Source organism: Grammomys surdaster, unplaced genomic scaffold, assembly GCF_004785775.1.
Source record: "Grammomys surdaster isolate TR1022 unplaced genomic scaffold, NIH_TR_1.0 264, whole genome shotgun sequence".
NCBI classification, from domain to species: Eukaryota; Metazoa; Chordata; class Mammalia; order Rodentia; family Muridae; genus Grammomys; species Grammomys surdaster.
Genome location: NW_021604705.1, coordinates 4,882,538 through 4,908,191, shown reverse-complemented (window position 1 = coordinate 4,908,191; position 25,654 = coordinate 4,882,538). Strand labels below are relative to the sequence as shown.

Sequence of the window (25,654 nt, the reverse complement as noted above, 5' to 3'; positions counted from 1 at the left end):
TCTCTCTCTCTCTCTCTCTCTCTCTCTCTCTCTCTCTCTCTCTCTCTCTCTCTCTCTCTCTTCCCCTCCTCAACTCCTCTACTCATACCCTAAGTAAACTATTCTATACCATATACTACGGCTGGCACCTCAGGGGCACAATGCTGCAGCGTGGGCCGCAGAGGCACCCTTTCCACCTCACCATACTGTGCCTCTATCAAACATATCCTGGCTCTTTATTTTTTATAAAACATAACTACTATATCTTAATGTACATGATCTATGTCAAATGAGACTTTGGGAACCTTATTCGAGGTTTCACATTATTTCTTTAATGTTCTGATTACAGTTTTAAGCCTTTAAGTTTGCTGTCTTGAGTTGAGATTATCTTTAATATTTTTATTCACTTACATAAAAACATATATACCATTTTTATTAAGTTTCCTAAAACTAAAGTTTGGCCCTATAACTTAGTCCAGCCTGGGAGGCCACAGAGAAGAGTAAACTCGGCAGTTGCTGTCAAAGCTCCCTGGTTAACTCCTTGAACATTGGCATTCTTTAGCATATTTCAGCACAGGACTATTGAAAGCTTGTTAGATGCATATTTTTATTACAAATGGCAAATCAGATAAAATATATGAAAGACTGAAAGAAAGCATCCATTAAGCCAAAATCATAAAGGTACAAAATTTCCCTAGTGTTATTTGCTGACTTTGTAACACTCTAGAGATGACCTGTGCATTTGCCACCAAGAGATAGTAGCGTCAGTGATAGAATAATATTCTAATTTTATTAAAAACGCTATCTTTTATCACACTTCAAAACAAGACTAGTTTTGTTAATTCCAAGTATAATGTAAGAATAAATGCTGTTGATGAAAGCCCCTAGAGAAGACAGCACAGAAAAGATGCTTGCTTTTAAATGCTTCATAGATTTCTCCTCTTTCCTTTGCACAAGAATACACATGAACAACTCTGAAAAAGTATTGCAATTTTAATCAAAGGTAAATTGACAATTCTATTTTCATCCTAATTTCTCGGAGTGTATTATTCTCTAAGGTCTTTGGATTTGAAAAATCTGTATACTCACAAAGTTAGTCCACTAGTACTAATCACCTTTGTAAAAAGACAGAATCACATGTATCTTCAGTTGGCCAGGAACTCACTATTTAGCAAAAGATAGCATTAAACTTCTGATCCTCATGCCTCTGTCTCCCAAGGGTTGGGGTTCCAATCATGCACCACTCTGCCTAGTTTTATACCATGCTGGATATAAAAAAAGATCTATATAGAGTTTCAAGGAAAAGTTTTCTTACGGTTCTTGTTTGTTAATTTCTTTCTTAAGTAATATTTACAGGAAACTACTAGTGATTTTCAGTTGGAGAACATGAGTGAGACTAGGGATAACCCGTTTAACTATTTCAAAAACTCAGATCATTAGAGATGCAGGACATGGATAATGCATTATGCTAAAGAATTTAGTGTCTAAGCACTAGTAGGTTAAGTTGGGTAAACATAGGCATGCTTGTGGGTAGTATCAAGGGCTCACTAATTTTTGTTTTAAACGCTACAGCAAACATTATAAATCCCTTCCCAGGAATTTCTCTGACAGGAAAACAGATGGAAGTACAGGCAAAGCACATCTGTACCTGAGGCACTAAATCTCTCACTTAGGTTGCAAGTGACACACTAAAAGTAAGCAGAAAATCACAGCTCAGAGGAGATCAATAAATATAGAAAGTGTCATCAGGCTAAAGACACAAATCTTCAAAGGCAGTGATTGTCCAAATAGGACCATATATCAAAACAGACAATGCAAGTGGAATTGAAGCAAACAGCCATTAATGAGACCCCTAGGCAAGTTATGTGTCAGGACTATCCAAATTGAATTCCTGGCATGGACAAAAGGAAATGCTCTAAACAAAAAGAACTGGCATGGCCTGCAGCTGGAACTTGGAGTGGGCTGCGTAAGTAAGCCTGCCACAATGCTTCCAAAAATGAAGGGAATCCACCAGTAATCAAAACAGCCTTGAGGTGCCAAGCTAAGAGCTAGCCCCAATAAAGGGAGCAGCATTTACACACACACACACACACACACACACACACACACACACAGTACAGGAGGTTGTATAGACACAGTGGTATCTAAAAGTACTGAATTTCAAAGTAAATAGACAGAAATATTTCTATAACTTACTTCATGCTGCTGTGACTGATCATTGAGTCAATGTGTAATTCCTCATGATGGACATCTATATAGTGTACATTATCTATGACATTCTCATGATGGACATCCATATAGTGTATATTACCTATGACAAACATTCTCTGAGGTATAAGATGGCCCACTTTGTGCTTCAAAATATTGTAAGTTAAACAAGAATGAAGAACTTCATAGAGCTTAACAGGGATTTTGGAAATCATAAAACGGGAAAATCACCCTATTTTAAGTATGAATAGGTTGTTAAATAGTTGGGCTATAAAGCCATGATCTTAGGATACACAATTCATTAGTAAACATGCTTGGTATGGTGAAAATCATTTTTAGTTTGAAAGAGGGTCTGTACATGAAGATATTCTCCTTGCTTATTATTATTATTAATAAGTTAATTGGTATCTCTCCCTTCTACATGTCCTAGCCAAAATGTAACTGTTCATTATTAATAAATTTTCACCAGGTGTGGTTTGAAATTACTTTGATTGTATTCACAAAATGGGATATACTTACAAATCACAATTTTTTTAATGAGGACAAAGCAGAGGATCAGAAAGATGACTCAATAGTAAAAAAGCACTTGCTGTTCTTCCAAAGGACCAAAGTTGGTTCCCAAAACCCATCTCAGGCGGCTCACAGCACCGTGTAATTCCAGCTCCTGACACTCAATGGTCTTCTGGCTCTGTGAGTACCTGCCGTCATGTTTCATACATTCACACTTTACAGATAAATAAAATAATAAAATAAATCATTTTTTCTTAATGAAAACAAAATAACAGTAACTTCTACATTTATAACAAATACGATGTCAGCTGGGTATGAGGTTGCACGTCTGAAATTCAGAAAGAAGAGATACGGGAATTGGGAGAGTTTGAAGTTAGTGTGCACTACACAGTGGATTCCAGGGCAGCTTGTCCTCCAAAGTGAAATAATGTGTCCAATTCAAGAAAACAAACGGAAGCATAATACAATGCTATTTGTTGCTTATAAAGCCTTGTAGTTTACCCACAGGATACTGCTGCCACATTCTTCAAGCTGGTGAAGAAGTTCCCATAGTTGAAATGGATCTAAATGTCTATGACCATGAGACACGATACATGTGAGCACAAACTTTTATGTACAAAAGCAAGGTTTTCATTCTCACGTGTAAGTCTCCTACATCAGACTGTTTTGTGCTCCCACCCAGAAATCTATATCAGTCATCAATACCTTCCTGATTATCAGTTATCACAGGTAAAAATGCTCTCACATAAGCCTTACATGTATTTGGTATAATATCTATGAAAGATGTGGTTATCCACATTGTGTAGGTTACAAATGGAGAAAGTTACAAGAGGGTAGCAGGTATATATCAAGTTGAATATTTATATCCCACAAGGTGAGGATATTGGTTATCTGCTGACTGTCAAATATTGGCTTATAAATCCTTATCAGTTTTGGAATGTAACATCATTGAAACCTCATTGATTCTCTTTCTCTTTCTTTCTTTCTTTGTTTCTTTCTTTGTTTCTTTGTTTCTTTCTTTGATTCTTTCTTTCTTTCTTTCTTTCTTTCTTTCTTTCTTTCTTTCCTCCTTCTATTCAGTCTACTCACTATCCTCCCTCCCCATTATATTTTATTTGCTTTCAAGAACTAGGATATAGATATCTCACTAGCCGTCCATTCACAGCAACAGTTTGTTGTTTTAAATTAAAATATCATTACCTTGACTGATGGTAATTCTCTTTCCTATACTACCATAGCACGCTCACACGTGCATGTGCACACACACAAACACACACACACACACACAAATCAAAATGTACAAATCTTTCTAAACAATTTCAGAAACTTTTATGACTCAAGAGCCAACAATATGTCAGTGTCTTTCAAAGTCAAGAATCAAGTTTCTTCAGTGCCTCAGGTTCATGCTTCCAAGTAGCTTAATATGCTAACACTTTCCAAATCCATGCCTTCTATTTTAAAATCCAGTTACCAAGAATATAGAAGTGCTTCTATGTATGCCAGTGTCTTCTGGGATGATATTGACTATGAGACATGTATTTTATAAGGTCAATATTATTACAGGAAATGGAACAAGGAAGCAGTTAAAATGTACTGTGAATTCAGTTTTTGACCTTGATAGTCATATTTCAATATAACAGCATGTAACTACTGCGTTAAATATTGCAGATATGAACTTGATCATGGGTTGAACTGGTCTATATTAATCTACCAATAAAATAATGGCAATTAGTTGTACCTCAGATATGTATATGTAGATTCTCTTTTAAATATCTCCTAAATATAATTCTAGGTCTCTATTTCTAGTATATTGGATGCAGCAGTTTTCCTAATCACAAGTATTTCTCAATCCAGATGCATTCTTCATGCAGTAGCTAAATATATCCACCTTGTCCCTCTATACCTCAAATAATATTGGATAACTCACTATTGCCTACAGAATAGTGTTCTCATTTTCTAACACGGAGACAAGACTTCTTATCACCTAAGTTACAACAAAGACATTGCTCCACTGACACATGCCTTGAATTCTTGCTACAAGATTTCAGCATTCTGTGAACAGAGTCTACCCTGGCAAATGCTGCATGGAATGCCTGTCCTGCATTTCTCCATGTAGGATAGACCTATTTACATTCTATGATTCATTACAATCTTCTCTTCTTCGATATCATCAAACTTCACTGATAGCAACTTCTTGTATCTCCTATTTATGTCATATTTTACAATGAGTAATAAAAATTTACTTTTGAAAACAAGAAAGCAACTTAGAATAAATATTGTAGTGTGTTTTATAGGGAAGGTGTATTCTGTTGCTGTTGGTGAAATATTCAATGATAATACATGAAAAGATTATAATATTGTACATATTAGCCTTTCACTTTAACAGTGCTTAATCTTGTGTATGTATGTGTGTGCATGTGCATACATGGGAGTGGTTGTGTGCATGCATGTGTGAGCGTCTGTTCTAGAAACCTCTTACCAATAACTTTAAGCTGAATAGGTCAAGAAAACAGAATATTCTGCTCAATATAACACCATTTCCTACATTTCAGAACAGAAGTAACATGAAATTCTTACACTGTAAACAGTTCCTTTTCATGCCAAAGTATTAAATAAAAGCAAACAATGGTAGCAAGGACTAAACATTGTGTTTCCAAATATGGGAAAACATCGGCAGAACAAGCAGCATAAAGGGCTCCTGTGCTATTAGAACAAAACCTGGCAAAGTCGGAAGGTTTCCATGGCTTCCTCTTAATTCTACCAAGAATGAAATCTTCCTTCTTGACCATTTATAATTACCAACTCAATTTTCTCACATTATAAGGATATGCTTTTTGATATTATGTGATCAAAAAAAAGAGAGATGATGTTAAGATGATATTTTGGAAGTAAAGAAACTAAACTCAAAAGGAATAAATTCCAAATAATGTCCAAGGAATCCTTTTACATGAAAACAACATATAAAGTCATAGTGAATATGAGTTGGATGTGCTGCAGGTAAATTTCAAAGAGAGCCTTTGAACCAGCTCTTCTGAACCTTTGACCAGCAGATCATAGTGAGGAATCTTAAGATGCTACCTCCCCCCTGTCCCCAAAAAAATAATGATGAAGAGAGGAGACAGACAGAGTGAAAATCTCTGCCTTGTTCATCAAACTCACCCATCACATGTCCCTAGTTGATTCCCACAGTCTGATAGGCTGATAAGATGACAGTCTTATTGTGTAGTCACAGAGACTATTATATTTGTGAAGATGCACTTATTATATTTTTCCCTGCATTTTCAGTATTTCAGGAGTTTGATCACAGTTTAAAACATAATGCTCCCTGTTTCACGCTTAGAGAACTGCCTGTTTGTATAGTTTCTATATAGAAATTAATAACTGTGACAAATGTTGTCATCCATCTACCTTTAAGATTCACTTACACTAGAACAAAACCATTACTTTATGATAAATATTATTCTATCAAATGGGCTATACACAATAAGAAATTATCACTGAAATCCCCACAAACAGCACACTTCCCATATGCATTTTTCAATGACTCATGAAATATATTAGTGCTAGTAAACTCCTTTTGACATTTTTAATGTGATTCACTTTTTTAAAATGGCCAACCTGCTGCATAGCCTTCAGGGTTGGCATACTGTTGTTATGTGACATGCTTCAGTACCTAAGGCACCAAAAGCAACTGCAGGCACAGCCATTCATCCCTAGCAGGAGGATTTAAGGAAAGACTAGATTCTTGCACTCTGAGAGAATGAGGATGCTTCTTAGAGATTCTGTCCCCTGTGGGAGAATGAGGATCAGTGAGAGAGAATCATTATTGGCTTGGTAGGATGTAAAGAAGGATCTGGTCTCACAAGCCGGCTTCACTCAAAAGACATGTTGTCCCTTGGCAATTCATGTGTGGTGATGGTTTGTGTATCTGCCCCTGGAAATGTTCAAAAGCCCGAGGGCACAGACTGAAACAAAAAGTGACAGGCTTACTTAAAGTAAAGTTTGTTTAAGACCAAAGAAAGATTCGTTGCAGAAAGTATTTATTAACTTAACAGCTCTTGCTCACAGTGATTGATTTCTCTCTTCTTAGGAAAGTTTGTTCACCTGATGCAAATCCAGAAAGAATACATATATTCAGAAATCAAGGCTTGGCTCCAGTGCTGTCACTGTTCCCTGCAGTCCATAGTCAACCAACTAAAAGACTTGATGGAACAAAATGTGAGTGTCTCAAACTGTTAATTTAGTTAGAATAATTTACATTAAATGGCAGTATTCAAAACTAATTGCAGTAATCTTGAAAATAAACATTTTATCTTTTCTTCCTTTTTCTTTAAGAACATAGTCTAAGTTAATTGCATAGGATATATTTAATATTATAAGATATAGCTATATTTCAAATTAAGTTGGCCCAATTAAAATACATGGTTGTTATGTATGTGATATGTATTAATAGAAACAGAGACATGATTTTGTTAGTGTTTAAGTTCCTCTGAGTATTCTATTTTCAGATAAGATTGTTTAACACTACATGAAAACCTTGTTCCTCTGGGGATCAGGACAGTGCACACTCTTACTGGAAAGAACAATAAGTAACAAAGCATCAGGGGCAGGGTGCCAATGACATGCAAGACCAGGGAGGCAGATCAAGCACTGAAAATAAAATTCAATATTTGAAACTAGCTTATCTTTGCTTTCCACAATTACATCTCCAAAATTACGCAGACACATATTACATCTGATTATATGTACTAGTGTAAACTCTTTTTACAACTTTATCAATAATGGATGGTCACCATTTCTTCAATACTTAAGATGAATTACTTTTATTTCATGCATATAGGCATAATTCTTAAAAAAAAAACGTGAATCTTGCCTTACAAACTCTTCCAACTCTTGAAAGAATGCTTCTGTCAGAAGTACTGCTTTCCTGAGATGATTCCCGAAAGAAAAAATATATTTTATCATCATCTGGATTATAGGTGTCTGGAATGGGGAATGTTCCAATAAATTTTGCTCCTGTATGGACAAAAGGAAAGTTACAACTTAAAGCAAGAAGATAATCCAGCCAGGACAGTCTTTATGACGTTTATACATCAAACAATTAGCAGAATTTTGAAAAAGTGATTTGAGAGGTGAATGAGGGAAACAAGATTTGCAGACAAACATGGTACCATGTTAGAGCATGTGGTAACACAAAGAGCTAGGGAACAAGTGTAAGAGGAGTTTCTGGAGTGGGTGACAATGTGATTGGGGGATACAACTCTTAGTGATTTCAACTAAGTCAGTCACAGACCATATAATCACAGGGATATATCCTGAGAAATAAATTATCTGGTGATGTTACGATTATTATTCAAACAGTATAGAACATAATTACAGGAACATAACTGGCCATAACTTCACTAGGCAATATAATCTCGTGAGCTCTCATTCCATACAGAATATAAATGGTCCACTGTTGATCAAAATGTTATGCAGATGACTTGAGAGTTTTTTTTTCTTCTAAAGATTCTGATTTTATGTATGTAAGTACACTGTCCCTGTCTTCAGACACACCATAAGAGGGCATCAGATCCCATTACAAATGGTTGTAATCTACCATGTGGTTGCTGGGAATTGAACTCAGGACCTCTGGAAGAGCAGTCAGTGCTCTTAACTGCTGAGCTATCTTTCTAGGTCTTGGTTATTTATATCTATTGTATTGCTAGTCCCTCAACCTAGAACTGACCTTAATACTTACATGTAATTAAAATGGTATAAAAGCAAAAAGGAGAAACGGGAAAGGATGGGGGGGGTCTACAGAGGGGAAATGAGGAAAGGGGATGAAAATAAAAGATTCTGATTTTATATTCTTTTTATGATGAGACTATCTTTTTAATGACTGTGTCATTTGTAAGGAACTTGAGGAAACCTATACAGCTCATTAATTATGACAATTGTGGTATTCTTTATTTCACATGAAATTCACCAGAGGTGGAATAAAAAGGACCAGAACTGCCTATGTTATCTCTAGCCTATAGCCTAGAGATACTCTTTCTGAGTTTATATTTTAAAGATGATCTTAGGCAGTATTTTTACACATGATCTTAGTGAAAAAGTCCAACAAGCTATTTATGCCTTATATTTCTTACACATAATATGGGGCTGCTAATGTCATTTGTCTAGTAGTTTTGAATAGTATCTACTAGTGAGTTAGTATACACAAAAGCACTTAGCAACTGGCAGTGCTTAACATTTAATAAATATAATCATAGCTTGCCACAGTAGCACATATTTGTAATATGTCACAAGTACAAGGCCTACATGGTGATTTTAAAGCTTACCTGTGTAGTTTAGTGAGATTCTGTCTCCAAAATAGAAAATATAAAAAGGACGGGAGACACCTCAGTGATAAAGCAGTTTCATAGCTTGTGCTAAGTCTGGATCCCATCAACAGGACCACAGATCCATGTGATCTATTATGATGGAGATAGTGATGATAGTGACTTCCATGGTTATGGGCACAATGTGGCTGGGAAATGTCAGCACAGCACGTCCTTGCAGTAATGACAGACTTATTCAAAGTTAACAAAGGCTGTCTGTCTTGACCTAGGAAGGCATTCCTAATACATGACCAGTTACAGGCATTTGCATCACAAGAGGAAGGACCACTTTGTTCTGCATCTAAGTCGGATAAAGTTTCCTAATGCCTTGACTACAAAGAACTGGGCATTTCACGTTGTTGGTTTGTGAGTCAGTCTGATAAAAGGCCTGTATTTGTTTCAGAACCAATGTTTGGAGTAAAAGCAAAGATAAACATCGCTCTCTAGTGGCAGAGGAACCAGCCATGTTAAATAGAATATCTCAGGAACCTGCAGGAATCACAAGGTACTAAGTATTCAGAAGACAGACAATAAAACATCACATTATTTGTGATGATTTCTGCCCAATGATATGATTTTTATATATCTTGAGAGTTTTGAAAAATCATTTTCCAGAAAACAAATGGCAATTGACCAAGGTTCCATAAAGGAAGCTTTGTAGCAGCCTTCTTCAAAAGTCATGCTTGCACACACCTTTAATCACATGGGTCAAGAATTCAAGACAAACCTTGGCTACTTTCTCAAATCAAAAACAAACAAAACATGTTCTCATGTTCTTGTTCGTGTTCTCTCTCTCTCTCTCTCTCTCTCTTTCTCTCTCTTTCTGTCACACACACATAGCCACAGACACACACACACACACACACACACACACACGCCACACAGAGGGAGAGAAAGAGAAATCAAGTAATCTGTCCTTTAGTTACTATCAGCCTGGCCTTCTCTGGCCAGCCCTTAGTCCCCTATTCAATCTCTTATGTAGTAAGAAACGAGAGGAGAGAAACACCTGAAGAAACTTCTTTTCTGTATTCCTTATTATTTCACAATGCACTCTTATATTCCTCATAATCCAGCTTTGGTTAAACAAATACCTGGAAGTTAGTTTTTAAAAAGCATATGAGACTTGAAAAAAATGACTTTTCAAGGTATCTTAAATTGGCAAGGCTTAATCACATTCCTATTCAGGGTTTTGGCCTAGAGTGTGTGGTCTGCCAGACTAACATTCTAGTTGCTGACAAATTACAATTGATTTTTAGACCTGAAAAGAATCATAATTTTTTCTATATATGTGACTAAGACTTCAATAATTTGATGAAAATAAATCATTACTATTAATGCTAAGGACGGCTAGGGTCAAATAATAAGAAATATAATCAGAATTGGCTTCACTTTTCATTTGGAGTAGATAAACATTTGCATATGTAATAAAATGCCAAAGCAAACCAGTTCTCATGCTGCAGTTACCATAAAGGAGTGTCATGTGGAAAATTATCACATTCCTACAGACATAAAACATAGATTGTTAATACTGTACAGAATATCTTAATAGTCTCTAATACAATGGTGTTATTCTGGATGAAAATCTGCAGTCATAAGTTAGCTACGTGGGCATTTATGGAAAAAAACCAAGATGCTTTTAATCATCTGAATTTATGCATCACTGACATGGATATGAACACTGTAGATAGGGAAAGATTGGTCAGTGATGAAAATGTGTGGCTGGATGAGAGAGAGCAACGAATGAATAAGTAAACCTTCAGTACATAGGGTGAGCTTAAAGGAGGCCAAGACAAATTATTTAGAATTCCTAGGAATACAACTGGCCCTCTTCTTTTAGACAAATACAGGAATGTAAAATAGACATTAATCTGAGCATAATAGATTGTAGCAATAAAAGTTATACATGCATCATGATGACTCTTGAAATGTATATTTTTGGATCTATATAAGAGGCATAAGTTTATTTTCGAATTTAAATTTATCGTTCTCTTTGATTCTATTATATTCTCTATTATTATGTGCATGGATATTTAGTTAGCATATATTTCTGTGCATCACTTACATGTATATTGCCCACAGACTCAGAAGAGGGTCTCAGAATTACCTAGACTAGAGTTACCTTTGCTTGTAAGATACAATATTGGTGCTAGGATTAGAATCCAGATCCTCTGGGAGAACAGGGAGTTCATTTTTGCTGTACCATATCTCTAGCCTACTAATATACATTTTTAATGAAAGCTTAAAATCATTTGTACAGCGGTATGAAATTCACATTCTTGCCAGGTATGGTAGCATATGTCTTTAATTCTAGCAAACAGGTTTGGGAGGTGCAGAGTGGAAGTGGAAAGAGACAGAAGGATCTCTGTGAATGTAGGGCCAGCAAGGTCTGCATAGTGATTTCCAAGACAGCCAGAGCTACATAGAGAAAGCCTATCTTAAACCAAACCAAAACAAACAACAAACAACAGCAAAACCCAAACCATCAAAACACAAAGGCTGAAAATTTATAATCTTTTCTTCAGAAAAAAATGAGGACTTCATAATTCTAAACAGAAAAGCACCAAATAGTCAGACCAAATTGAAAGGAGGAAATTGTTTGTAAAATATTCTTCAAGCTGAACATGGCTACTCAATTCAAGATCTTTGAATGATGGCACAGGAGAACTTCTATGAGTTCAGGGCAAGCTTAGTCAGCATAGTAAGTCCTAGGCTAGTGTGGGCTATGAAATGAGCCCCTCTAGCAGTAAACAAACAACTAAGACAGGCATGTTGGTAGACCCCATTAATGCTAGCACTTGGAAGACAAACCTCTGTGGATCTCTGTGAGTTTAAGGCCAGCCTGGTCTACAGAGTGAGTTCCAGGACAGCCAGTGCTTTGTGTTACACAGAGAAACCTTGTTTCAAAAGTACCTGCCTACCTACCTAACTAACCAACTATGTTTTTGTAAGGCAATTAGATGAGGAGTTGGGAGAATGGTCACCTGAGATTATTTGTGCCGACTGATCTCCACTTGACTTACATAAACAAACATGTACAGAGTAGAATATACTAGGTCTGAAGAGAGGACAGACATATAGGACATGCTGAGGCCGTGCTACAGACATATACAAGACAACCTTTTTGAAAGTGAAAAGATGCAGCTGCAGCCAGAGAATACCCCTGGAAATGATAGAAGTCTAGAGGGTAACAGCCGCCAAGGTTTCAGGAATTCTGCATGACATGAATGGTAGAAATTACCATAGTGTTCCCAGCACTGATATTTTAACTGTTAGATAACATAGACCATGCAACATCCATGATTTTGCACTATTCAGTCATTGCTGATTTTTATTGAGTGTGGTTCTTTTACAAGTCTTGGAAGAAAATTATTTTTGAGGGAAAGTCAAAGCCAACTGTTTATTATATGAAGAAATCTAATTATGGAAGAGAAGAGTGAGTATCAAGTCGTGCTCTGTTCTGTGATTTAAACAATAAACATACTTACAACCTAAAAATAAATAAAGGTTTTGAGAATAGTGCATTTCTTTCTTTTAGATTACACCAAGGTCTTGTCTTAGAACACTGTTGTTAGCATTTTATGATAGAAATTCTTTCCTGATTGGCTGCCAATTTTGGGTAAAATTAGCTATCATTTAATTAGTGCATGGTTGTTGGATTCAACAATTTAAACCCATAGCAATAGACACCTGGGCTTTATTATAGCAAACTCCCCTCCCCCTGGCATTTAAAACATATGTCCTAATAGGGACAGAGTTTGAAACTATGCATTTTTAGAACTGAACTTCCAGCATGACACCATAAGGCACAGATAATTGAAGATGACAAAATCTTAGCCTACAGAACATAACCTGTTTTTTTTCTCCCACAAGCCTCTTTTGCACAGGGTGATCATAATTACCCCAGTATACTTTATTGACAGTGATTTTTCTAATTGCTTTTGATTTCTTCTTATGTTGTCTTTCAGTTGTTTTAGCATCTCCTTCCATGTGGGAAAATTTACAGACAACAGAGAGTTTCAACAGAAACTTTAAATTAAACTCCCTTCTAATATGGTAAAAATGAAAATTTAAAACAAAAGTTCCCAGCTACTCCAGAAAAAAACCCAAAACACATGCATCCAAGGTTCATTACTTGTTTTCATGTTCCAAGTGACATTCTGTAGATCCACCCTGAGATTCTAGCAAAAATTCAACCCCATTTGAATAACCACTCTGAGTTGTCCCTGTGGCCCTCTCTCTATATATCTCTAAAGATTGTGTTGATGGGGAGTGAGACTGGCTTAAGCTTTACCTAGAACTGCACATAGGTTTTCCGTTCTGTTATTTTGTATCCTGATAACTTATTTAAGAGGGAGCATCAAGGAAGACTGAAGCACTGAGGAGTCATGGTTTCTGAGTCATGAAGGGGCTGGGCAGTCCTACAGAGAGTCTGAACAGGAGGGACTTTAGCTGTTCTCATTCTGGCTGCTGCCAAATAGGGTAAAGAACACAGCATGGTGTGCATTTAAGGATTTTTAAATGCTCTGAGTGGTCAGTAGCTTAATTCTACTAAAGAAAATTGATAAAGTCATAACCATCACATTAAAAATAATTGCTCAGCATATATATATATATATTTTATATATGTATGTATATATATGTGTATATGTATATATAATCTTAACAATTAAATATTCAATGAATTATCAAATTTTGTTTTTATATTTTCTTTAACTTGATGTTGTTATAAGCTTAAAATAATTTAGCCTATTACATGCATATAAAAAAGTGGGAATTTGAGCTAAAATAGAAGCAAGCACAGGAAGGAAAGCATAACATAGGATCCTTAATGTAGCTCACAAAAAGGAAATGACACACTGGCATAACAACACAAACAGAAGTGGAAGCCACTCTAAACACTGAGCCAGCTACTCAATATGTTCATTATCCATTACTTCTTTTAACCATAGTCTTGTGAACCTCAACAGCAAGTTTCACATCCACTTGTAATACAAATAGTGAAGAAAGTTCACAAATATATTGCAATATGTGATCGCAGAGTGTTGGACATCTACTACAAAGCAACAATAATTTAAACAATACATGTTTAAAGACATTTATGCACTGAGGGAAATTTCTTATATTTTTATTCTTCAAAATATGTTGTCTTCCAGCTCCTAATGCCACCAAACTGCCAATACATAGTTAGAAAAAATAAGGAACCAAATTTTAAGCTTATTTAAAATTTTTAAGTGCTAGAGATTGAATGTAGACTTTTGTGTATGGTAGGAAAATAATCTACCACTAAGGCCCATGTGCCCATGTATATCTTTGTTTACGTTTTACATATATATATATATATATATATATGTGTGTGTGTGTGTGTGTGTGTGTGTGTGTATACGTATATATACATATATATAGTTTATACATATATGTATATGAATATATATAAAGTTTAAATCATCATTGGTTGCTAGTGTTTATATTTGAGTTTTAAACAGAGCAGCCCATGGTTCTAGTTATTCTGTGGCAAATCCAGAGTTAAATCAGAAGTGACTTTCATTCCCATAACTACAAAAAAAATTCAACTTTCTAATTTAGAACAAGCTAGGATACCTGAACACATCCCTTCTGGATACTGAATCTCAATTTGTGAAGTATGAGGCTAAAATAAAAGTTTCTAAGTTAACATTTGTTTTCATCAATTAGAATAGTTCAGTTTTGTTCTGGCCTTTACATTCCTAACTCAGCCAGAAACTCCAAGCAGTTTTTTTGTCTTTGGGCCATGTTCTTAATGAGTGCACAAAATGGCCATTTCTTATGACAGGATAAAAATGGTCCCCGGCAAAGCCATCCTTGGCCCATCTGTTCTCTCCTCATTATAGGAATGTTACCCAGTTTCTGTAATATTGTCTTTTGCTCTGGACTGATTTCCAAGGAACAAGGAAGTTTTGACTGATTGGGTTTCTAGAAGCAATGGGGTTATTTCATTCTGGCTTTCTGTTCTCTCTACAAACATCTGATGAGCTGCTTACAAGTACTCAGTTCTGCCCAGACTGTCTTGGCCTCTTCTACAGGTCATCTATACCCATTTTCTCTATCAGTCTTATCCTTTGCTGCCAGACCAAATCTTTGGTGTGCTGTAGCCCCACACTGAGCATACATAAATGTGGAACCTGAGTATGAAAACACTGTAAGAACCTGGATGCTTGCTTGTGCAAAACAAGACTATATTGCATTCCCTGGAAAGAGTTTAGCATTCAAAGCTGGACAGATTTATTCCAATTTCAATCTTACCTGAATGTTCTAGTTAAGTATCTAAGAATCTGGCCTCTAATGTCTTCCTGCAAGTAACAAGCAAATAGTAATTTTCTCAAAATTATGCTATTAAACAAAATTGCACTGTAAAGGTGCCCAAGATAACATCTAACATGTATACTATAAAAAAATTAAAAGGGAGAGATGAAAGTGAGGGAAATTAGTTGGTAAGCAATCAAATAGAGGCAATAAAACCTCTCTGAGACCTTGAGACTTACTGGAGGAAAGTGCCCACGGAAAGAGCAAGGTCAATAGAGGGTTTGAAAGAAATGGAGGTGCTTACTCACAGATTAGATAAAGGAGTTGAAGGAGAGGAAGGGACCAAAGATAAGTTCAAGGTATATAGGTGGAGGAAGCTAAGAGACTTATAAGAGATAACTTCAGGAAACTGACTCCAAGGGGCAGTTCAAATGGAAAACGAGATATAAAATTTTTACTTATAGATTTCGAGATGCAATTAAAGTAAAAGGTTATTAAAGAACCAAAACCAGACCAAATATGGTGGTTATTGTCTTGTTCAAATAAATAATTAGGATGCACACAAGCCTCCAAAGTTGTTGGTGATGGTTTTACACATCAGGTTAAGTAAAGTAGGACAGCCCACTTAAAGGTGAGTGACCTCCAGAGGGACAAAATGGAACAGAACAGATAAGAGCAGCATTCTTCTCTTGCTGTTTCCTGACTGAAGATGCAACATGTGCAGGTAGACCCTTGAACTGTGAGCCATGAGAAACTCTTCCTCCCTTACATTGCTTTTATAAGGTGTTTTGGGGTGGCACGAGAAAATCAACCAACACAGAAAGCTACTTGTACAAGGCCTGGATTTGATACTCTTATTTCTCTATAAAACAATTTTAAATCTAATCTAAGATGAGAATGTAGAAACCCATAGAAACATTTTAAGATGACCTACTGGGAAATGGTGAAAATTAACATTTCAGGAAACAGCCCCTCAACCAAAGAATGGACATAGAAAATGTGATTCATTTACACAATGGAATACTACTCAGCTATTAAAAAAAAGCATATCATGAATTTTGCTGGCAAATGGATTGAATTTGGAAATATCATCCAGAGTGAGGTAACCCAGACCCAAATTGTCACACATAGTATTAGTCAAAAAACAAAGTATACCCAGGCTATGCTCCATAGACCCAAAAAACCTAAAGAGAGAGGAAGACTGAAGAAAGGATTCTTGAATCTCACTTAGAAGGGGGGAATAAAATAGTCATAGAAGACAGATGTAGGAGAGGAAATGGGTTAGAGAGGGGATGGGGAGGGGAACAGGGCAGTGTTCTGGATCAAGTATAGGCAGAAACAGAAGAAAGGACCAGAAGCCAGGAAAATCAATGGTGGAGGTGGAGGAGTATCACTAGGACATGCCAGAGACCTGGGATAGGGGAGGCTCCCAGGAGTCTATGGAGGTGACTTTAGCTGAGACTCTCAGCAGTAGGGATATGGAACCTTAAGTGGCCAATTCCTGCAGCCTGGTAGGACCTTCAACGGAAGGATAAGGACACCAACATACCCACAAAACTTTTAACCCCAAATTTGTTCTGTCTGCAAGAAATATAGGAACAAAGATACAGTGACTAAGGGAATGGCCAAATAATAAGACGAAAGTGTTTTCAGCCCCCTTGTTCACTACCCTGAGACTCCATGCTTAGCAACATACAACGGACCTATGTAGATAGGTAGAGAAAGGTGGCTGGCTACTGCCTATCTATGTAGGTCCATTGGGTAGAGTAGCATTCAGAATGCAAAAGGCATAGAAGCTGTTGGGGAAGTGGCAGGTCATTTGAAAGGTGTCTTATTTTGTAATTATACTCAAATAGCAATAATAATAATAATAATATTTTAGATAAAAATGCATACATAGACATCTTTATGGGTATGTCATAATGAAGAATGACAAAATTATCTTCTAACTGAGTTTTTATTTGGGGACATTTGACAAAAGGATGCAATTTTATGCTTTATTTGAAAACCACAAGAATATTTATATAAGCAGGTTTCAAAGGGGAAATCTATGAGGTTGCTTTCAAATCAAGTAATTCCAAAACCCATTAATTTTTAGTAGATTTTCTTTGGAGCCAGTTTGGAAATCACTTTACTAGGTAAACAAACTGAATTACAGGTTTTGACAAAAGGAATGTTTTAAAAAGTGTCTTTCCTTTTGTTTATATTGTCACTGTTCAAAAGACACTCAGAGATAGGAAGATAGCCCCTTGGAAATCGCTGGTTTGGCCTCCTCTACTAAACCCACCAATTTTGCTGGGACTGGTAAATGTGATCTGACTGTTTAAATAAACTATGGTATTACCCCCTGTAAATGGAATAATGTAAGACAGTGTGTGAAATAGTCTTCTATTAGTCCTTGATGTAACCACACAAATTCCTTAGGGATTTTTTTACTTCCTGCTTTTTAAACCACAAATACCATATAATATTTAAACATACTAATAATTAGGCAAACCAATATCAATATTTAAAAATCTTGGAGAGCTATTTCTAAAACCAAACATAATTTTAGCAGCAGAAGTTAGTATTAAACTTATTTCTGCCAATACATGATAAGAAATAGAAAATGCTAATTAACTTATACACAGTGTATATAGTTATTAAAGCATATATAATTGTATGTGATAATTAAGATATGACAAAGCATTACTGTCTATCTCCTACCTATTGAGCTAATAATCTTTGTAATTAAAACGTAGAATAGAGATTGACAGCTTAAACCCTAGTTCTATAGCTGATGGACTATGAGACCTTGGTCAAATCACTCAATTTTTCACACTTACATTTTACTCATCTTTAAATTAAGTGTGTAAATGATAATGTCTCAAATGTCATTGTAAATCTTTTAAAAAATAGCACTTTTATTAGAGCACGAGAGTACCAAAGATATGTCAAGGTTATAGGACACACTCAGTAACTATCAGCTATACACATACACACACACACACACACACACACACACACACACACACACAGAGAGAGAGAGAGAGAGAGAGAGAGAGAGAGAGAGAGAGAGAGAGAGATATTCTGAAGATTAGTCTAATTTAACGTGAAGTCACTTCAGATGTATTCTTAAGTGCTACACTAAATCAACTCTCCTGAAATGCATTTGGATGCATATTAATGAGCTTCTCATTTTTTCCTAATGCAAAGTCAAAACAAACAGAAAAGAAACATCTCTAACCATTGAGCCAGTAGTGTTCTGAAATGTCAGTTCTGATGTAATGGTGGTCCTGCATTAGCCCAAGGGATCTTGTGAATGCAGTGTCTTTGCCAAGGAAATCAGAAGCTGTTCCAGAGTAGAGGTGCTCATCTGCAAGACACAAAGCAAACATGGGACTGCTAAGACAACAGGAGAAGATGACCATAAGATACCCAGCAAATGTTCTGCTTAATACTATAATATGCTGCTTTATACATTTTTCAGATTCCGAAGTAATAACTTAGGTGAAGAAGTAATCCAATTAACATTGATAAGAAGAGCCTAAAAAACTGGATAGTAAAATTCATATTTGCTTAACTGACACAACCTCCCAGTCCACAGCTTCTCTTTGTCTAGCCCCTGCGGAAAGGGAGCTTTCAACGCTGAAGTCATTTCTGGTAATTATAACATTGAGATGACCGTGTCTCTCAAGCTCTGATAAACAAAGGGCAAATTGTACTCTTGCTGCTTCCTAGACTTTTGGTCCTATGTTATATGAAGTGAATGTTTCATCAAGGAGAGAAAGAGTAATAATGGGGGGAAAAGAAAAGAGGAGCAAGAAGAGGGTAGAAGGTGAATTGGGGAGAAGGGGCAGAGGTGAGGAGGAAAAGAGAGGACATAGAAACTTAGATGTGGAAGACAAAAGAGCAGGAATGGAGGCAAAAAGATAAGAATGGAGAAAGTCTGAGTGGGTTTAAGAATCAATGTCCTCTGTCTGATGCCAGTGTGCTTGTCAGCACTAGGGAGGGGAGGCAGGAAGAAGGCTGTCCCTGCAGCATGATGTGTTGTCCTTTGGAAAGCTAAAACTCTGCTATTTCAAGAGATTTAGACAGGAAGCTTCTTTGGGTTACACCCAAAAATAAAGTGAAAATGACTAATCTGTGTAGATCATGTAAATTTCTTAAGTACCTATGTAATGGCTAAGAACAATAACACCACTGAAATGTAACTTACTTTTGTAAGTTTTGTAACTTACTTCAAAACTCTGTCTGGATATGAAATGATTAAAACACTTTCTTTTTTTTGTTTGTTTTTTTTTGTTTTGTTTTTTTTGTTGTTTTGTTTTGTTTTTCAAGACAGGGTTTCTCTGTGTAGTTCTGGCAGTCCTGGAAGACCAGGCTGGCCTTGAACTCAGAAATCCGCCTGTCTCTGCCTCCCAAGTGCTGGGATTAAAGGCACCGCCACCGCCCGGCTAAAACACTTTCTAATTTCCCTTTTTCACCGGACCCCTTGGGAAGCTTCAACCTCGATGCCAGTGGCCAGCTACTACAGGAAACAAACTGGGGTGAAACCCAGTGGCATACACTTGATGCAGATAGCACACCATCCCCACCACTGAAAGACATTTCTCTTACATATCAGATAAATACCAATGTTTTAAGGAGTAATAAAATATTTCAATTATAAAGTAACAAATGATAATGTCAATAAAAAGCTTTATAGAGGCCTTAGAGAAGAGAAAGCAATATATCGTTTGAAATATCTTCTACTACAAACATGTCAATATTTTGTCAGAAAAAGAGAGTGTATTCTATAATCCTAGCTATAATGTTGATCTGAATATACAGGTTTAAAAACGGGCATGTTTATTTTTGAAGTTATGCAGGGATTTCTAAGAGGGGTCAGTATATCTACAATTTGTTGCTTTTTTATTAAGGGCTTATCAGTCCCACTTAACAGATGAAAATAGTCTACGGCATCTACTAAGAAGAAATGACCATGGGTTGTATAACCACGAAAACACACTCACTTCAAAGCAACAGTTCTAGTTCTCACTATGTGGAAATTAAAAATGTCATGGGGTGTCACTCTTATCTCTACCTCACATGGTTGATAGACAAGTTACATAATAAGAGACCAAAGTCATGAACTAATCAAAACAAAGGCGTATTTATAACGTTTAAAATGCCAGGCTCCTGCTGATGTTCTTTAGAACACATTCAGACCATACAGCAATCGCCTTGTTTCAACAAGACAGTCTTCTCTATGAGAATTTGAGATTCATAGAAAGCCAGACAGGGCTACTGGCATGAGAAAAAAAACACTCACATTTCTATTAATAGAAATATGAGAGCAAAGATGCTTAGACAGTCTGCAGCCATATTCTGTAGTTTGATCCATTGTTTTTTTCGTTCACCTACTTAAGAAATGCTATATGTGGTAACTTCCTGATTATAAAGAGGATCAAAGGTGAGTATTAGAAAATCTCAGGTGAGTAAATGTAATTTTAGAACAAAGAAGTATGATATTTGCATGAGAGTGAATTCAGTCAGGCATTTGATTAAAAAGCAGACATGCAGGAATGCTGTCACCTCATTCACTTCACAGACAATGACATTCATACAGTGAGGCCAGTACCAACATGTGGGGAAGGGCTAATCCAATATTCTATTCAATTCAGTCAGAAAATGTGGTTTAGTCTACACAGGCCTTTTCAGAAACTCTCTTAGACACAGGACTTGTTTGCACGGATCTTACCTGTCATTACTGAAGCAAAGGGCTGCTGAGGATCAAAGGGACATTTCAGTCTGCCAGACTCCAGGTTATGCATGTCTAGTTTAAATGTGAGTTCCTGTGGTAAGAAATACAATGACATTTTAAACTTTATCACTGCTAGCAAGAACAGTGCAGATAAGAATTGAGTTCCCATTCATTAACTCTATAAAAATGAACTGCACACACAGAATCTGCCTTGTGCTGAGAGGTAACTCTTGAGGTACTCATGTCTCTAAAGACTCCATGCCCAGCCTTTAGTTGTTTTTTTTTCTTTTGTTTGTTTGTTGGTTATTGTTTTTTCCTTTTTCCAAATCAATTCAATAAATGTTCTGCTTGAAGTAATGTTTTGATTGAAATGTATTTTGTCATTACAAAAACTAACACAGTGGGAGAGGACTCCCCTAATCCTGCAGAAACTTGATTCATCAGGGTGGGGAAATATCTGGGCAGGGGGTAGCAGTGGGCAGCCTCTTAGAGTCGACTTGGGGGATGGATGGGAAGAGGGACTCTGTGAGGGGAGTTGGGCAGCCTTTGGGATGTATGTGTATATATATATATTTTTTGGAAAGAATTTTTTTCTTGTGTTCATTGTGTATTTGTGTATGTTTTAACATGTGTGTGCAAATGTTCCTTAGGATGCCCACACACATGTGTACTCATAAATGTGGAGGCCAGACACTATGTCAAATGTCTTTCTTAATTGTGTTCCACCTTCTTTGAATCAGGGTCTTACACTGAACCTGGAGCTCACCCATTCGGCTATAGTGGCTGACCAATGAGCTCAGGGACCATATCTCCATCTTGTCCATGCCAGGATTACAGACAGACATGTGCAACATTTGTGCATTGTGGAGGTTGTGGGGCCTGAGCCTAGGTCTTCATGCTTTCATAGAAAACACTTTACCAACTGAGCCACACTCCCAGCATCAGTTTAATAACTTACCTAGGCTAATAAACCCCCCAAATTTTCTCACTATTTAAACATCTCTGTGAGCGTGTGTGTGTGTGTGTGTGTGTGTGTGTGACTGTGTGATTGTATGTTTCATGGAGCTATCTATATGTGTAGAGGCCAGAGGATAACCTCAGATGCCGGCCCTCATCCTGTACCCTGTTTGAGACAGAGAGCATCTAGGCTATGAGCATCTGAGGATACTCTAGTTTCTACTTCCTATATCACAAGACGAAGTGCTGAAATGATGGTGCTTCTGTATCTGGCTTTATGCAGGTCTTGCAAATCTAAATACTGTTTCTGACACTTGTATAGGAGTAGATTTTACCCAATTAGTCATTTCCCAGTCCCCAATTAACTATAAAAAATAAATTTGCAGCCCTGTGGTGATAGAGCAATCTTAGAATCCCAGTAGTAGGAGGCAGAGGTAGTGAGACCTCTGAATATGACACCAGCCTGGTCTACAGATGGAGTTACAAGTCTGCCAGGGTTACACAGATTAATCATGTCTTGGGAAAGAAATAGGCAATTAGATAAGTAAATAAGTAAGTAAGTAAATAAATAAATAAATAAATAAATAAATAAATAAATCTGCTTTTTGGCATGGTGGTGCATACCTCTGAGACTGCAGCCTGGGAAGTAGAGGCAGGAAAATCAGAGGGTCTAAATTTTGCTACATAGAGAATTTTGTGATACCCTGTCCTAGAAACAAAACAAAACTACTCTGCCAAAAAAAGGGCAAAATTTGCTACGTACTATTTGCATTTTTAGCAGGATGATTATTATTTGTATAACTAAACCTTTTCAACTATACCACACTAAGAATGGTGACTTTTAAAAAATGCTAAATGACATAAAAGTGTCCTTTAAAAGCAGTGCATTTTCATAGATGTTGACTCATGTAGGGAAAAAAATACCGTGTTGTAGTATTTTCACTATTATGAAAACACTGTGTGTGAAAGAAACATAGTTATTTTGGCAATAGAATCTATTTTTATAATAGTGGCCACAGAAAGAATGACATTGGCAGACTTTTGATATTCAGGGGAAAGTCATCTTATGCAGAACTTTCCAAGAAAAATATGCATGCATAATGAGCACAGCCCCATGATCCTTAGTGTCTTATAACAATGACAACACCACTTTCCAGCAGCTAGGAGATGACTCAGTCTGTGCAGTCAGGAGAGAAACCCACTCTGCAGGTATTCCAGAGAGCAAATCTGTTATAGCAAATCAGCTCATACATCAAGAAAGAACCACCCATTACTATTACATAAAAAGCCAGCCAGGAAGCAAAAGGGACAAAGGACACCAGGTTATTTCCTGAATTAAATTGCCATCTGAGATCTTTTCTTCATTTTTTTTTTTTTGAATAAGGGTAAAAGGAGCTATAGTCCAATGAAAAACAGTATCAGCAATTTAAATGTGACTGGTTAGGAATTGGTATTCCATAAATTAAAACAGGCTTGTTTTCAGCAAATAATGACACATAACAGTTCAAAAAGGTGTTAATGAAGATTTAGTCACTTGATCAGATTGTCTACTGAATTTTCAGCCCAAACCTGCCATAGAACTATAGCTTTGGACAGGCAGTGGCGGTGCATGCCGTTAATCTCTGGACTCAGGAGGCAAAGGCAAGCAGATATATGACTTCTGAATTTGAGGCCAGCCTGGTCTACAGGGCAGGTTCCAGGACAGCTAAGGCTAAACAGAGAAAGCCTGTCTCAACAAAGCAAATAAATAAATAAGTAAATAAATAAATAAATAAATAAATCCAGCTTGCACACAAAACTGTGAAGGCAGAAAAGTCAGATATCTTGCTCAGTGTCATACAGCTGTGGATAGTTAACTAAAATAGTCTCATAATTTCAGACTCATGGATTTAAAAATGTACTCGGATATATAGCCTTAATCTGATTCTGTGACATGGTCAGACCCAAGAGCCTTTAATTTATTTGTCATTGTCTAAGGAAAAATGATAGTGGATCCTTGACACAGAAAAAAGTCCCAGCAAGAATGCACTTATGCTTCCAAAACTGTGACTGGGAAGTGACTGGGGACAGGGCTGGGCAGGGTCAGGGCTGTAGATAGTGGCTATCATGGATGTTTATCTGTCATTAAAAGCCCATTACTCTCCACTGGCCAAACAGACCTGTTGACTCTATGGTATCAAATGAGATACTGGAAAGGGAAACTAAATTCTACTCTAGATCAGTTATACATAAACACAGACAGACAGAATAAAAGACAGATAGACACACACAGACACACAGACAGACAGTTAGAAAGATAGATAGATATAGATCATTTATTTCATTGTTATCCTTTAGAAGCCTGTTTGTTTTCTATTAGAAAACAGATAAACAGACAGACAGACAGACAGACACATACACACACACACACACACACAGACACACACACAGATACACACACAGATAGAAAGACAGATAGATAGATAGGTAGATAGATAGATAGACAGATAGATAGAGATAATTTCTTTTATTGTTATCCTTTAGAAGCCTGTTTGTTTTCTAATGAGAGACAGGAAGGGGTAGATCTGGTGAATATATATATATATATATGTGTATGTATATGTATATGTATATGTATATGTATATGTATATGTATATGTATATATACCCTTAAACAAGCCAAGGACAATGGCATAGCACTAGATAAACTGAGAATTGCTTAGACTTTTAGTTTTAAATACAATACTATGACATTTTAAAGAGAAGCCCCAATTTTTATATATGTGGGAAAAAAGAATTGAAGAGAATAACTTTCCTGTAAACTCTTGGAGGACACAGCAAGAAATCAAGTCTTCTTGAATCAACTCCAGGGAAACAAAATTAAATTAACTGATGATTCAGTACACTTTCTGAGACAATCAAAAAAGCACGAGACTTTTAAGTTTCTAAACTTCCATTTGTAAGATATGCTTCACATAAACCATTTAGTTTAATTTATCACATAAAATGTATCTCTTTGGACTAAGTATATAGAAATATTGTTAGAAGTTGGAAGATGACTACCTGGGTAAAGATGGCTAAGTAAACATTGCAAAGCCTGTCACCCAGAGTCCTATCCTCAGGACTCACACTGTGGAATGACACAACCCTCTCCCTAACATTGACCTTTGACCTCTTCATATGCTCCACAATACATATGTGACATACACACATATACACATACTCACACAGTCATACACAAATATACATACATATAAACACATTCATATACACAGATAAGCACATACTCTCATACACATAAATATACACATTAATTCCCACAGACTCACACACATATGCATACCCGTTCTCACACACAATCATATACACACACACTCTTACACACACACACATACACACAGTCTCACACTCACACTTATACATATTCACTCATATACACATACACATACACATATACTCACACACACAAATTAAAATGTAATTTTAAAAAGTTTAAAAACATGGTTAGGGAATTACATAGATAAGCGAGTCAGAGGGGCAATTTAATTACCATATGAAGCAGTGTGAAAACCAAGACACACCCCATTTAATGTTGAGCTGTTTAAGCCCTAGAGGGACAACCTCTGCTTCAGTTCTTTTTCTCTTTTTGTTTTTC

At 36.5% G+C, this 25,654-nt stretch overlaps 1 protein-coding gene across 1 annotated transcript in view; it reads right to left on the bottom strand.

The window, feature by feature from the left end:
- Positions 1 to 25,654, bottom strand: part of Sema3d (semaphorin 3D) — a 187,857-nt gene that overhangs the window by 45,173 nt on the left and 117,030 nt on the right. The window contains exons 6-8 of the mRNA XM_028776078.1: positions 21,061 to 21,154; positions 18,565 to 18,693; positions 7,571 to 7,713 (exon numbers count right to left, since the gene is read on the bottom strand). Coding sequence (XP_028631911.1) covers positions 7,571 to 7,713; positions 18,565 to 18,693; positions 21,061 to 21,154 — 366 coding nt within the window. The remainder of the gene's footprint in view (positions 1 to 7,570; positions 7,714 to 18,564; positions 18,694 to 21,060; positions 21,155 to 25,654) is intronic.